Genomic DNA, 13,952 nt, shown 5'->3' with positions numbered 1-13,952 from the left:
GAACTGAAGCAAGCTATGTGGGAACAGAAGGCCCCAGCACTTCAGTCTTTGCTGACTGTTGACTGAATGTAGGGATTGATGAAAACCGTGGAGAGCCACTGAGTTTATTTGGGCAGAGAATGATAAACTCCTGTGCCAGGGCAAGCCACGTAAGCTGCAGGGACCAGAGTAACACGAGCACGCAGGGCCTCTGTCCAGAAATTATCAGAATTTCAAGATGGTAACAGCAGAGCATTCCACCAAGTTTGGGGCCCTTCCGAGTCCACGTCCCCGGACCACCGCACAGGTCTCACACCTGGCAGCAACTATCATCTGCCTCCCTCCGAAGAGGCTTGGTTCTCACCTGCAAGCTTGTTTAACCTTTCTCCGTGTTCTGTTCCTTGAGGCTAGACTCTGTGTGTTGGCTTCCCGGGGTTGAGCACAGACAAAAACTCAACCAACGCACCAACTGAGAGGACCCAGAGTCTAGGGAAGTCACAGCCAAAGGCAGAAAATCTAGGAACCGAGAGACCTAAGCTTAAATACCAATGCTCTCTGAAGCTCCACCGACTCCCAGATAAGACACCTGCCATTTACCCAGTGCCTTCTAATACACAAAGTGCTTTAAATGCCCCGTCTCTCTTCATTGTGGGATAAGTATTATTATTATTCTCTCCACAGCACACTCTGGAGACTGAGGGTCAGGACACAGCTAAGCACCTGCCCAGGGCCACAGAGACAGCAGGCAGCAGAGCCAGAATTTGAAGCTGGGTCTCTGGTTCCAAAGCCTTGCTCCTATAGCAAGGTTCCCTCCTGCAGTAGTAGATAGATACAGCTGAGAGGCTTCCACAGATGTTGCAGAGCAACATGTCCTTCTGCTGGGGGCAGAGGGACCAGGGAGGAACTGGGGTTTGCCCCAGGGAGCACCAAGACTAAGACAGGCAGTGAACTGGCTTTCCTGGATCATCTGACTGGGCTATGAGGTTTCCAGCACCTTAAGTAGAGCCCATGTTAGAGTTCTTGGATTCAGCAGCACGGAGGGACAGGGGTGATCTCTGAGCCTGAAGGCTGGGGGTGTCCCGACAGTCACAGAGCAGAGGGAGAGGCCCTGTGGCCTTACAGCTGGTGGAACAGGCCTGCTGCATTTGAAGTCCTCCAGGATTGAAGCTTGCCTTCACCACGGCCAGCCCAGGGCAACGACATCATACCCACCTTTTCCTTGTGGGGTCAATGCTGTGGGTGGGAGGGGAAGGAGAGATGGGGACAAACAGCAGTGGGGCTGACATTGATGCAGCAGGGCTGTCTGCTGATGTGGCAGGAGAGGGAGGCTGGGCTGGACCAGGAGGAAAAGCCAGTTAGCTCTAGGAGGGGGAAGTGAAGTCCTGGGGAATCTTCCTGAGACTTCCAGATGGGAACTGAGAGAGGAGGGGTAGGGCAGGAGACAGGCTCTAGAGGCCAGTGGGTGGGTGGGGACCCTTGCAGGGTGGGTGGCACGTTCATGTTGCTGGGCATGAAACTAAACAGCAAGAATGGCTCCCCTTTCTCCCTGGACAGTGCAAATTGGAATTAAAGCCTCACCAACCCAGAAGGCCCTGAACCAGCCCCTGGCCCAGTCATCTCACTGGGACCCAGAGGTTCAGTGACTGGCCAAGGTCACGTGGCTGCCTGAGGCAGGGCCACAGCTCTGAGGGTGGTGTCCTTGCCCAGGGCCCGTGCTCCCTGGAGGCTCAGCCAGGAGGCCAGGCATGACTTGCTGACATTTCCAGCGTGTGTTCCTAGCCAGCCTCTGTGCTGTGTCTTCATGAATCATTTCATTTGATTCTCACAACAATCCTCCAAGGTAGGCCCCTAGCAGGTTATCTCCCCCAGCTCACAGAAGAGGAAACTGAGGCCCAGTGTCTTGTCCAGGGTCCACTGCAGCAGAGCTGGGCTTGTCCACAGGCTGAAGGGCTGGTGGGCAGCCAGGTGAGACCCTGAAGGCCAGTGATGAAAATACCCACTCCTGCCATCTGTAAGTCTTACCTGTTTACACCACATCACTGCACTGGGTCTCCCAACAACCCAGCACTGCAGGCCGGGCAGGCACTACTTTCCCATTTCACAGGAAAAAAGCCAAGTCCCAGAGAAGGAGTGACCAGCTCATAGTAAGACAGGTTTGCAGGGACTCCCTGGATGTCTTGTGGCCCTGCCCAAGATGCTGCCAGCCTCCCAAGGACAGGCTGGGAAGAGGGGGCAGGGAGATGAGAGAGGAGCAGGCTTTTAGGCCACCTCCAGCCAGCCCTGTCTGTCTGGAGCTGAGAGGTGGAGCTCTACCCACGGCTCAGCAGACCACAAGCTGGTCCTGGGGCCCCACACCTGCCCAGTCAGGACTCTTCAGGGCCTCTCCTTTCTTGGCTTCCTCCGACTGGGGAAGAAGCCTGTCTTGTCTGAAGTCCATCTTCTGCCCATTTCTGCCATGCCCCACCCCCTGCAGCAGGGAGAGAAGGCCTTGGAGCTCAGTAAGCCCTGCGCCAGGGGGGCTGCCACCCTTCCTCAGCACTTCGCCTCTCCCACTGCCCAGAGGACATAGAGCTAATAAATACAGGGACACGTGCCCCATGCTGCAATAGGCCAAGCTGCCTCCTCACACATCCTAGGTACAACCTCTGCCAACTGTTTCCCAAATGCCTGCCACCGTCACAAGGATGGAACAGGCAAGGGGGTATGGACGGTTTGATATAGGCCTTCCCCACTATCAGAACAGCATCCCAAAGGGCATATTGTGGGAAGTATCAATTTGGGAAGAAGAGAAACAGCCAAGCCTCTCGTGCTTCAAAGGAGCAGGACCCCACTTCCCCGCACATCACACACGTCCTCACTGTACTCCAGCCACGGGGCCTTTGCACATGCTGTTCTCTCCTCCAGTGTTTGTTTTTTTTGAGATAGGGTCTCACTCTGTTGCCCAGGCTGGAGTGCAGTGGCTTACGGCTCACTGGAGTGCAGTGGATCATGGCTCACTGAAGTCTCAACTTTTTGGGCTCAAGCGATCTTCTCACCTCAGCCTCTACAGTAGCTGGAACTAAAGGTGTATGCCACCATACCTGGCAATTTCTTTTTTCTTTTTTTGCAGAGACAGGGTTTTGCCACATTGCCCAGGCTGATCTTGAACTCCTAGGCACAAGTGATCCAGTTGCCTTGGCCTCCCAAAGTGTTGGGATTCCAGGCATGAGCCACTGCTCCCAGCCTCTTTTCTCCAATGTTATTCCCTGTCTGCCTTCACCAGCTAATGCTTACTCAAATGCCACTTCCTCAGGGAAGCTTTCCTGGACCCCAGGCAAGGTCAGGTACCCTATTAGAGGTTCATGTACTCCCGATCTCTCCATCACAGCAAGTAATACTCAATGTGAAGATTCATTTCGTAGTTAGTCCAGTTTTCCTGGAAGACTATAAACTTTATAAGTACAAGACTCACATCACCATGTGTCCTCAGGGCCATGTGCCTAGCACACAGCAGGTATTCACCAAACGTTTGTTGAATCAATGAATGAATGAATAAATGATTAGGTTACTCTTGTACTTGTACTGTCCAGTAGTGCCCACAAACCCTGCCAGGCTCCAGACACTGGCCAGGCTGCAGGGCTGCCCCAAGCCTAGCAGGATCCCAGGATAAGACACTCCCTGGCCTTCTCATCTGATTTCAACTGCCAGGTCAGGAGGCAGGACTGGAAGGTGTGAATCACAGAGCAGCCTGGGATATGAGAGGGAATAAACCACACAGCCTAGAGGATGGGGAGCCACCAGCATCATCCATGCATCAGTACAGGCACATACATGTACACACACGTGTGCACATGACACGTGTGCATATAGTGTATGCACATCCCCAAATGCATGTAGTCGTAACATGTATGTGCACAGACACACATGCACACACACGTGTATATTACATACACATACCTCTGAGTATACATAGCTGCAAACACATGTACATGCACAGGCACAAAAAAACATGCCTGCCTACACACACCCCCATACACATCCCACAAGCATACCTCAGGTGCCTGCGCACATATACACATATGCACCCCCGCACATCCTTCCTCTGTGTGATCAACCTTCAGAGCACATTCATCCTGAACCCTCCCTCCTTCCAGGGGACCTTTCCTCACAGAGACAGCTCTGGGCTGCCTTGGTATTCCTGCTTCCCTGACCAAAGTGCTCGAATATCTCTGAAATGGTTTCTCCATCAGTGAAAACACTCACACAGCTCTGTCCCTGGAGCAGCTTAGGGCTCAGAGATGTGAAAATTCACCTGGTGGTGCCACAGGCCCTAAAAGTCTTGAGCGCCACCTAAGAACACACCGCCTGGAGCGACCCTGGGACCTGTCCCTGTGGATACCACAGAGAGCACTTTCCGGCTCCTCTCTTTACCCTCAGCTCTGAAGGTTGCTGAAAGGACTAGGCTCAGTGGTCCCACATAGAACCTTCTGGATGGGTGGCCTCGTGGTTAAGAGCCTGTGGCTTGGGATATGGAGTCGCTGTGTGAATCCAGTTTAGTCACTTACTAGCCCTGGGGCCCTGAGCAAGTTACTTAACTCCCTGAGCCTCATCTGTTTCCTCATCTGTAAAGTGAGAATAACAGCGCCTACTTAACAGGTTAGAGATACAGTTGGCCCTTGAACAGCACCTGCTTGAACTGTGTGGGTTCATTTGCATGCAACATTTTTTTCAACCGAATTTGGATGGAAAATACAGTACTCCATATATGCAAAACCCCTGTATACATACAGAAGGTGGACTTTTTGTATGTGTGGGTTCTGCCAGCGCTGACTGCGTGCATGAGGGTGTCCCCACTCTTTTCCTGCCACCAGTGGAAACTCATTTTGCTGTAACTGGGGGCCGTAAGGTCCAGGGACCTGGGAGGTGAGAAAGTCTGGCCCTTCCACCCCTGCTAGGACACCTGGACTGGTGGTGACAGCCCTTCCTATTCCAGCTTCCCCAAGCCATGTTAAATGACCACCTTCCCCCAGGACAGGTGACCAGCCACTGAAGCAGGGCCACGCCAGGATGGGAGCTGGGGACGCTCGGCTCCTGCCTTCATTGCAAATTAAAACATTTCCTTTTCTTCATAATTTTTTTCCTGACACAACTGCCCATGAAACATTTTAATAACATCCCAGAAAAGGTCAGGGAGAAGGAATTTTACAGTCCCTGAGCAGGCAGCCATAATTTCAGCCCCTTTTGTGGCAGAGGAGGTGGAGAGATTGGGCTGACCCCGGGTCTGAGCAGAGAGCTGCCGGGTGAAGGAGGCCAAGAGCAGGGCAGGGTGGTGTGGAGGGTGTGGCCAGGAAACACCTTGGGAAGACTGGGAGAGGAAGCGGGGAGGGTGGGTCACCCAGGATGTTTTTATATCCCTTTACAGGAACGGAATTCCAGTTTAGTCACTTACTAGCTCTGGGGCCCATTTTGCAGATGAGAAAATGAAGGCGCTAAGAGTGGCATGGGTAGGCCAGCACGCGGGGTCCCCACCATCTCCCTGCAGGGCCTGAACTCCTTTAGGCACACGGTCATGCTGTGAGAGCTGTTACCTGATGAAATGGGCCCTCACCCTTCATGGCTTCATAAACCCTGGGGTTGGGAGCTTGAGAAGGGGGAGGGTGAGGCTTGGATGAAGGAAGCCAGGAACCCAGGGAGGCTAGCCGGATCTGCTGGTTCCTAGCGACTCACAGAGGAGGCCGAGCTCAGGCCCAGTGGCGGCCCCAGTTCTGGATAAAAACCTAGCATGAGGGGCTCGGTTCACATTCACCAAAGCCTGCTCCCCAGCGCCAGCCCCAAACTGGACTGGGCCTGACACAACTGTCCTTGGCACCACCGATCAAGGGATGCCCCTTCTCATATTTCACATCTCCTCCCGGCTCCATAGGTTTTCTCCATCCCTTTCCAAGGACCATGGGAACTTGGGACTACAAAGTGAGGAAACTCTGTCCCAAGCAAGAACACCTGGAAGGAATCCCCTGACACCCACTGAGCCTGGATCTGACACTAGAATTCTTTGCCACGTGGTCCCAGACCCGCAGGGGACAGAGCCTCCCCTCCACTCCGAGGCCTCTAAAGCACAGGCTGTTGGCTGCCCTTTACCCAGTCCTTCGAAGGGGGATGGTGGGTAAAGACACACACTTTGGGTCCAGAAGGCCAGAGCCTCTGGCACTTGCTCTCTGGCTGGGCACCGAGAGGCTGAAGGAAGGTCCAGGGTGCCTCAAGTGCCTGGTGATTTATTGCAGGGAGCACCTTGGTGAAAGCTGGGGGAGTCATGGGCTAGAGAAGCGGGAGGTGAAGAAAACAGCTGCCGCAGAATTATTGTTTACGTCTGACAGCCTGACTGGCTAAACATCTGTTTGAAATATTAATAACTGTCAGATGGGAAGGGCCTGGGGGCTCAGTGCAGTTTCATACCATCTGTCTGTAGAGTAAACACACTTCAGAGCGGGGTCTTGGTATCACTCTGCTTGGAGTTGGGACGGAGCAAGAAATGGAAGCAAGGACTCTGGGAGCCCCAGGTGTGCAAGGAGGAGAAAGCAATGAGTTAAACTCTGTGACATTTATTGAGCACCGACTGTGGGCAAGACTCTGAGCTTCTGTAGCACACATCTACCACTTGGATCTGCTTAGCATTCAATCCCTTGTCTTAGAATAGAAGCCCCTTCCCCATTCTCAGACGGTGTAATTCAGGCGGGGCTGACCCCAACCCCTGGGTCCACTAGGGGGAGTGTGATCCCTCCCCGGCATACCAGAATCACAATTGGTTCCAGGATGACCCAACCAACTGGGCCGATGAGAATCTGCTGGAATTACTGCAAAAGAATTTTTCCCACTAGGGTTGATAAATCGGTAAGAAGTCAGCCTAGAGGTGCTGGTGCCCCTCTTTGCCAATACAAAAAAGCAGAGCCCAGTGTTGAAGACAGAGCCCTGCTCAACTGAGTGCTTGGATGCAGCCATGCCTGAAATCACTTGCACTTTTTTTTTTTTTTGAGACAGAATCTGGTTCTGTCGCCCAGGCTGGAGGGCAGTGACACAATCTCGGCTCACTGCAACCTCCGCCTCCTGGGTTCAAGCGATTCTCCTGCCTCAGCCTCCCTAGTAGCTGGGACTACAGGCGTGTGCCACCACACCCGACTAATTTTTGTATTTTTAGTAGAGACGGGGTTTTGCCATGTTGGCCAGGCTGGTCTCAAACTCCCAACCTCAAGTGATCCGCCCACCTCAGCTTTCTCAAGGTGTTGGATGACAGGCGTGAGCCACCGAGCCCGGCCTGAAATCACTTATACTTTTGAGTTACATGAGCCAATCCTTTTTTGCTTGAACTACTTAAGGGTTTCTGTCCCTTGCAACCAAGAGTACTGACAGATACAAATGACACTGGGAGGGCCCCTTGTCAAAGGGCAAGTCCAGCCATGGGCAGCTGGGGGTGCCCAGACACCCTCCAGGAGCCTGCCCCTCTCTGGTGCCTGTGCTCACATGGAGAGGGTTGCCCTTCTCAAGGATGGCTGGCACCTTCCCACCCATTTGAGGGGGCTTCCAGGGCTCCCAGCCCACCCTCACTGAGTCTCTCTCGGGGAAAGGCAGAAAACCAGTGTCCTTAGCCCAGTCTCGTCACCCCTCAGGTTGGCTCCTTTTCCATATTGCAACCTAGGTCAAGGGAGCCCCATCCTGAAGAGTCCAAAAACTTTATTTAATACACCAACAAACACAGCTCAGGGATTTGGGGGTGCCTCCTTCCCTGATTGCCGAGGTCCCTTGGACAAAATCCCTCTGGGTGCCTCACCACAGTCGGCCCTGGAGAGCTCAGTGGCCCTGCAGTGAAGTGGGGACTCACCAGGACTGTCAGCACAGAGGTCCCCACGGTGACGTTCTCGTACAGGCTGATGTTGTACAGTGGCTGGCTGAAGATGGGCCGGTTGTCATTTTCATTGATGAGAGTGATCTTCACCTTGGCATAGCCCACATGGTCAGGCACACTCTCATTGGCAAAGAGCTGGGGGTGCAGAACAGGGGCCCAGGTAAGCTCCCACATGTCCCCTCCCAGAGTCCTTGTCCCTGTAAGTCCTCTCCATGCCTTTGCCGGCCCCAGCCCAGAGCACCTGTTAGAGTCTCTGCCCATCCCAGCTCTGTGCTACTGCGAGCCCGTCTGTCATTGCTCTAGGGATGGCTGCTGATTCTGCTAGGGCAGGAGGAGCTAGCAGGGGCTGATCTGGCAGGAGATGGGTTGCAGAGGCTCCTGATGGGAGTCTGGTAAAATTCCACTCAATTACTGGACATATCCTTTTCCTCCTTGGAAAAGGGAGACTCAGCCCGGTCCCTGCCATCTCTTGGAGGGCTCATCTGAGTCAGATCCACAAGGGAAGATGGGCAGCAGTGGAAGGTGGGCTCTAAGGGAATCTTCTACCCTACCTTCGCCTCCCCTGAAATCCACCCCCACCCCACTCCAAAACGCCAGTGAGTGGGGCCTTACATCAAAGTCGTAGCGGTCCACGGTCTCATAGTCCAGTGGGATGGCCACCAGAATACGAATGTCCGCCTTCCCCTGGACGGAGGTTGGGGAGATGATGAAGTGGTGGGAGTTGTTCCCCACCAAGTACACCTCAAACATGCTGTTCAGGCCCTGGGTCAAGAGTGCAGAAGAAGCCAGTCAGGAAGGGCACAGTGGCCAAAGCCTAGACCCAAATGGAGGAGCAGAGGCTCCTGGAGAGCGAGCCCAGAGCTGCTTTGGTTGGGGCAATGGATGAGGTGCTGGGACACTGCTTTGGTTGGGGCAATGGATGAGGTGCTGGGACACTGCTTTGGTTGGGGCAATGGATGAGGTGCTGGGACAGAGCAGGGCTTTCCCAGTGCAGCTCCGAGACTCCATGACCCACCCATGTCTAGGCCCTCTGGAAACCTCCTCTGGCTCTCTTTTCCTTCCTTGTGCTGTCGGATGCCCACAGTGTCCCCTTCAGGTGGTTTGGTTCACTCTCCATTTCCTGCTCCCTTTCTCTGTCCCAGTGACCCCAGCTGCGGAGGGACCGGCCAGCTGCAAGACCCAGCAGGGAGACAGAGGAAGGAGGAGGAGAGAGGATGTGAGGGGAGTGGAGAGAAGAGAAGCAGTTAAGCGGCCATGACAGGCTTGGCCAGGAGAGGACACAAGGGATGCAGATTCTGTTCTTCCCCTCCTCCTCTGGAACGTGTCCATCAGGGAGAACACTGGTTTGCTGACATGTGAAATGGGAATAACCCAGAGACTGAGTGGCAATGTGAATGGCCAGGGATCCCACACTGTGGCCAGTCCCAGGGGGCCCAGGATCCCAGACTGAGCACAGGGTGGCCACCCCATCACAGGTTCTGCTGTGTCCCAGAGGCCCAAGCCCATCATTTCAGGGAGGTGGGTGCCTCACTCAAGTTCAGGCATTTCTGATTATTCTAACCAGGGCTGTGGCTCACAGAGCCCCTCAGATGCTACCTGACTCTCCTCACAGAAAGCATGTGACGTGACTGAAGTCTCCAGATCATGGGGAGGAGACATGGCTGAAGGTGGGAGATTCAGCTTACTGACTCCCTGAGGTCTGGCCTGCTCAGAAAGTGATTCTACTTCCTCTTCCTGCCTGCACTTGGGGCAAGGGGATCACCTGCGCCCCCGAACTCCCCTCCAACTGGGCAGGCAGCCTGTGATGTGTAAGAGCCTCCTCCTGACCTCTCTTGCAGGTGCCCAGTAGGTCACTGACCTTGGCTTTCAGTCCAGAGGCAGAAGCTCTGGCTTATGGTGCAGAGCCCACCCCTAGCCCAGTGGCCAGCTCAGGCCCTCTGCACATGGGCCCTTTTCTCTTGAACCAGTGGCTGGCAAGGGAAGCCCACCCTCACATCTTGGTTGCTTAGGGGATGTTGTGGGACTCCTCTCAGAAACCTGTTCCTGGTGAGAGGGTGGCTGCCAGGTCACCCTGGCCCCAAAGACTCTCCATGGTCTAAGGGGATAGTCCCTGTAAGGCTGGTTCCCATCCCGCTCAGGGCAGAGGGGGAATGATCAGGAAATGATACCCCCAGTGAAGCCTGAGAGTTCACAAGATTCATGGGCCCCTGGGGCTGCCCCCTAAATGCTCAAAGGCACTTGTGGAATGAATGCATGCTAACGTTTACCCATCAGTCTCTTGGGTTTTTCCCATTTTAGCAAACTGGCAAATACACTTGCTGCATTTAGACTTTTCTTAGAGCCTGGAGACAGGCCTGTGCCCTGTTACTGGCACAGAGGTTTGGATGGAGAGGTGGAAGCTGAGCTCCCTAAGCCCTCTCTTGCCAATTCTGGGGTCCGGGCAAGCCGCGGGGCTCCAGAGCCCCAGCCCAAAGTGGCTCCCCAGGGGATGTGGGGGCAAGGCTCCTCTGGGCCTGTCAGGCTGTGGAGGTTGCAGCACTCCCTGGTGTGGAATGCGTCCCGTCACATGGAAGGGACCAATTAAATGCCCGAAGGGGCACTAATAGCTGAAGCCAGTGGGGTGTGACAGCTTTGAACAGGTGACACCAACTCCTCTCCTTCCCCTGAACCTTTGGTCCCTCAACCACAGGAGCTGGGGGCCTGAGAGGGTGGGGGAGGGCTGAGCTGTGCCCTTTTCAAAGCCCCTCCCCACTGTGCCCACCACAAGCCCTCCCCAAGCCCAACCCCTGCCCTTCAGAGGCTCACTTACCAAATTCTGTCAATGGGAGTCGGTCAGTCAAAGGATATGGAGACAGACAGAAGGAGCCGGAGAGGTATGGAGAGGAGGAAGGAACCAGAGAGAAAAGACAGTGAGACACTGGGTCATGGGAGGGACCCCAGGACCACACCCTAGAGGAGCAGCTGTCCCCAGCCTCTGATGGGCCATAGCTTCTGGGGTCTGGAGGAGGCGTATTGTGTGAGTGTGCACACATGTGTGCTGGAGAGTGGAGAAGAGGGACAAGCGTGGGACCCAGAAGAGGCTCAATGGCATGAAGGGTGAGGAGGTGAGGGGGGGGGGCAAGGGCTCCTGTCTCCCTGATCTCTGTCCACTCTCACCCAGAAGGCCTCAGTGTAGGCTGGGATGGGAGGGGCCATCCCTACATCCTACATCCCTGGAGCCTGGATAAAATCCCTGCAGGAAACAGCCCCAAACACCCCCATGTTTTTATTTTCCTAACATAAAAAATGTTAGAGACATGATGAGCAGAGACATGGCAAATTTTCCAGAAGTTAAAAAGTGTAAGGGGAACACACGCCTCTCCCTCTCCCCCTGAGCCCAGGTACTGACAAACCTCCCAGGGCAGCCACCAAACCCCATTCCTGGGTCTCTTTCCCCAGGAAATCCATGCCTATATGACCATTATGGGTACATGCCACCCTGCTGTGACACTAACAGCATGCTATGCACATTGCTCTGTGTCCAGTCTTTTCACTTAGAACTACATCTTGGTGATTGGTCCATAACTGTGCATATAGATGATGATGCGAACGAGGACACTAACAACATAGCACCTACTCTTGGTCAGGCACTATTCTAAACACTTTGTAAGTACCAAGTATTTGCTTTGTTTTCCTTAATGGCTGCAGAGCACTTGCATCACTGGGTTACAGTTCCCTCTGTGATTATTCTGGAATGTCAGCAGCCCCTTGAGGCTGTAGACCATGCCTCAGGTGGTGAAGATTCCCCAGCAGACCATGACACACAGTGGGTGCTCAGGGAGTGCCTGGGCTTCAGCAGCTCTTCCTTGTGTGTTACTGCTACTCCTCCCACGGGCCCCTCCAGCCCCTCCAGTGGAATTGAGTTCAGAGAGGTTGACTGAGCAGCCCATGGTTGCATAGGGAGTTGGTGGCAGAGTGGGGGATAAGAGGCCGGGCCCAGGCCGGGTGCGGTGGCTCATGCCTGTAATCCCAGCACGTCGGGAAGCGGAGGTGGGTGGATCACTTGAGGTCAGGAGTTCGAGACCAGCCTGGCCAACATGGTGAAACCCCATCTTTACAAAAATACAAAAAAATTAGCTGGGCATGTTGACGCACACCTGTAATCCCAGCTACTCGGGAGGCTGAGACAGGAGAATTGCTTGAAGCCGGGAGGTGGAGGTTGGAGTGAGACGAGATCATGCCATTGCACTCCAGTCTGGGCGACAGAGTGAGACATCATCTCAAAAAAAAAAAAAAAAAAAAAAAAAGGCCAGGCCAGCTTCTGGGCCAATGCACCTTCCTACAACCCTGTGCTGCTGCCCCAGCCAAGGAAGTGGAGCTCATGTCTGATGCGGGCATTCCCCATTGGCAGCACGAGTCCACAGTGTGAAATGCATTGGCCTTGCAGTCAGCAATGTTAGTTACCAGAACAAACTGAGATGTACCATCTGAGTGCTCCAGGGCCCAGTCTAAGGGGAGGACAAGCAGAGGAGGTTGCCCCAAGAAGGGGAGTTCTGAGCTGGTGTTAGGAATGAAGGAAGGTATTATTATTATTATTATTATTATTATTATTATTTAGATGGAAGCTTACTCTGTTGCCCAGGCCAGAGTGCAGTGGTACAATCTTGGCTCACTGCAACCTCTACTTCCCAGGTTCAAGCGATTCTCACACCTCAGGCTCCCGAGTAGTTGGGACTACAGGTGCACACCACCATGCCCGGCTAATTTTTGTATTTTGTTTTTGTTTTTTGTTTTTGGTAGAGACGGGTTTTTGCCTGTTGGCCAGGCTGGTCTCAAACTCCTGACCTCAAATGATCCACCCTCCTTAGCCTCCCAAAATGCTGGGATTACAGGCATGAGCCACTGTGTCTGGTCAGAAGGTATTATTTTTGGACTCTTTTGGACTGGCAGAAAAGGGATTTCGGGTGGAGGAAGTAGCTTTAAACACAGAGTTCTTGATCCTTAGATCCTTAGCGTGTCTCAGAATCACCTGCAGATTGCTCCCCCATTCTTCTCCCTCCCCCAGGAATTCCTGATTCTGTAGGCCTGGGTTGGGGCCTGTAACTTTGCATTTCTAACCGAGTTCCAGGCAACGCTGATCCTGATCTGAAGCCACCCTTTGAGGAGCACTGTCCTAAGCAAAGGCACGGAGTGTGGAGAAGAATCATCAATGACTTATTATTTGCAAAGGGTCCATGTCGAGAAGCTTGGAGTCCCAGGCAGATGCCATCCTGAGGATGGCATTATTTCCATGAGCGAGACGGAGCCACTCTGAGCTCTGCAGCAGGGGAGAGGGAGGTGGCCTTGCAGCCACGTGCGAATCATACCGGTGCTGCCCTCCTCTCCCTAGATACACAACAGAATCACCAGTGGCATTCTAAAAAGAAATGCAGATGCCCAGAGCCAGTGTGTCATCATCTCTGGGGGCTGGGAAAAGCTACATTTCTCTCATGCTCCCCAGGGAACCACACTGCATAGCCAGGGTTGGGAAGACATCACTGCGGCAGGGAGAGTAGCTTGGAGGCACCTATAGGAGTCGAGAAAAAGGTGAGCAGTTGGAGAGGCAAAGAGGGGTAGTTCTCCACTGGCCACATATCAAAATTACCTGGGGAGCTTTACATAGGGTGCTGCCTATGCTGCACCCTAGACCATGGAGACCAGACTGGGGGAGGGGGTGGAAGCATAGGCATCCACATTCTATAAAGCTCTCCAGTTATTTATTCCAAAGTGTATCCAAGGATGAGAACTACAAGGGTAAAACAGTGGTTCTCCAAGTGTGGTCCTGGGACCACAGCATCAGCATCACCTGGAGCTTGTTAGAGATGCAAAATTGGGGGCCACGCCCAGATCTTCTGAGTCAGAAACTCTGGGGATTGGGCGCAGCACCGTTTCCTTTCTTTTTCTTTTTCTTTTTTTTTCAGACAGAGTCTTGCTCGGTCGCCCAGGCTAGAGTGCAGTGGCGTGATCTCAGCTCACTGCAACCTCTGCCTCCCGAGTCCCAGTCCAAGCAATTCTCCTGCCTCAGTCTCCTGAGTAGCTGGGATTACAGGCATGCGCCACCACACCCGGGTAATTTTTG

General features: G+C 53.7%; 1 protein-coding gene across 2 annotated transcripts in view; it reads right to left on the bottom strand.

The window, feature by feature from the left end:
- Positions 1-13,952, bottom strand: part of CDH23 (cadherin related 23) — a 419,047-nt gene that overhangs the window by 161,489 nt on the left and 243,606 nt on the right. For both annotated transcript variants that reach the window (XM_054659691.2, XM_054659692.2), the window contains exons 12-13: positions 8,468-8,617; positions 7,832-7,990 (exon numbers count right to left, since the gene is read on the bottom strand). In XM_054659691.2, the coding sequence (XP_054515666.2) occupies positions 7,832-7,990; positions 8,468-8,617 (309 nt within the window). The remainder of the gene's footprint in view (positions 1-7,831; positions 7,991-8,467; positions 8,618-13,952) is intronic.

The sequence above is a fragment of the Pan troglodytes genome, chromosome 8 (assembly GCF_028858775.2).
Source record: "Pan troglodytes isolate AG18354 chromosome 8, NHGRI_mPanTro3-v2.0_pri, whole genome shotgun sequence".
Taxonomy (NCBI): Eukaryota; Metazoa; Chordata; class Mammalia; order Primates; family Hominidae; genus Pan; species Pan troglodytes.
The sequence above is the reverse complement of the archived record's forward strand: the minus strand, read 5'-3'. Positions and strand labels throughout refer to the sequence as shown.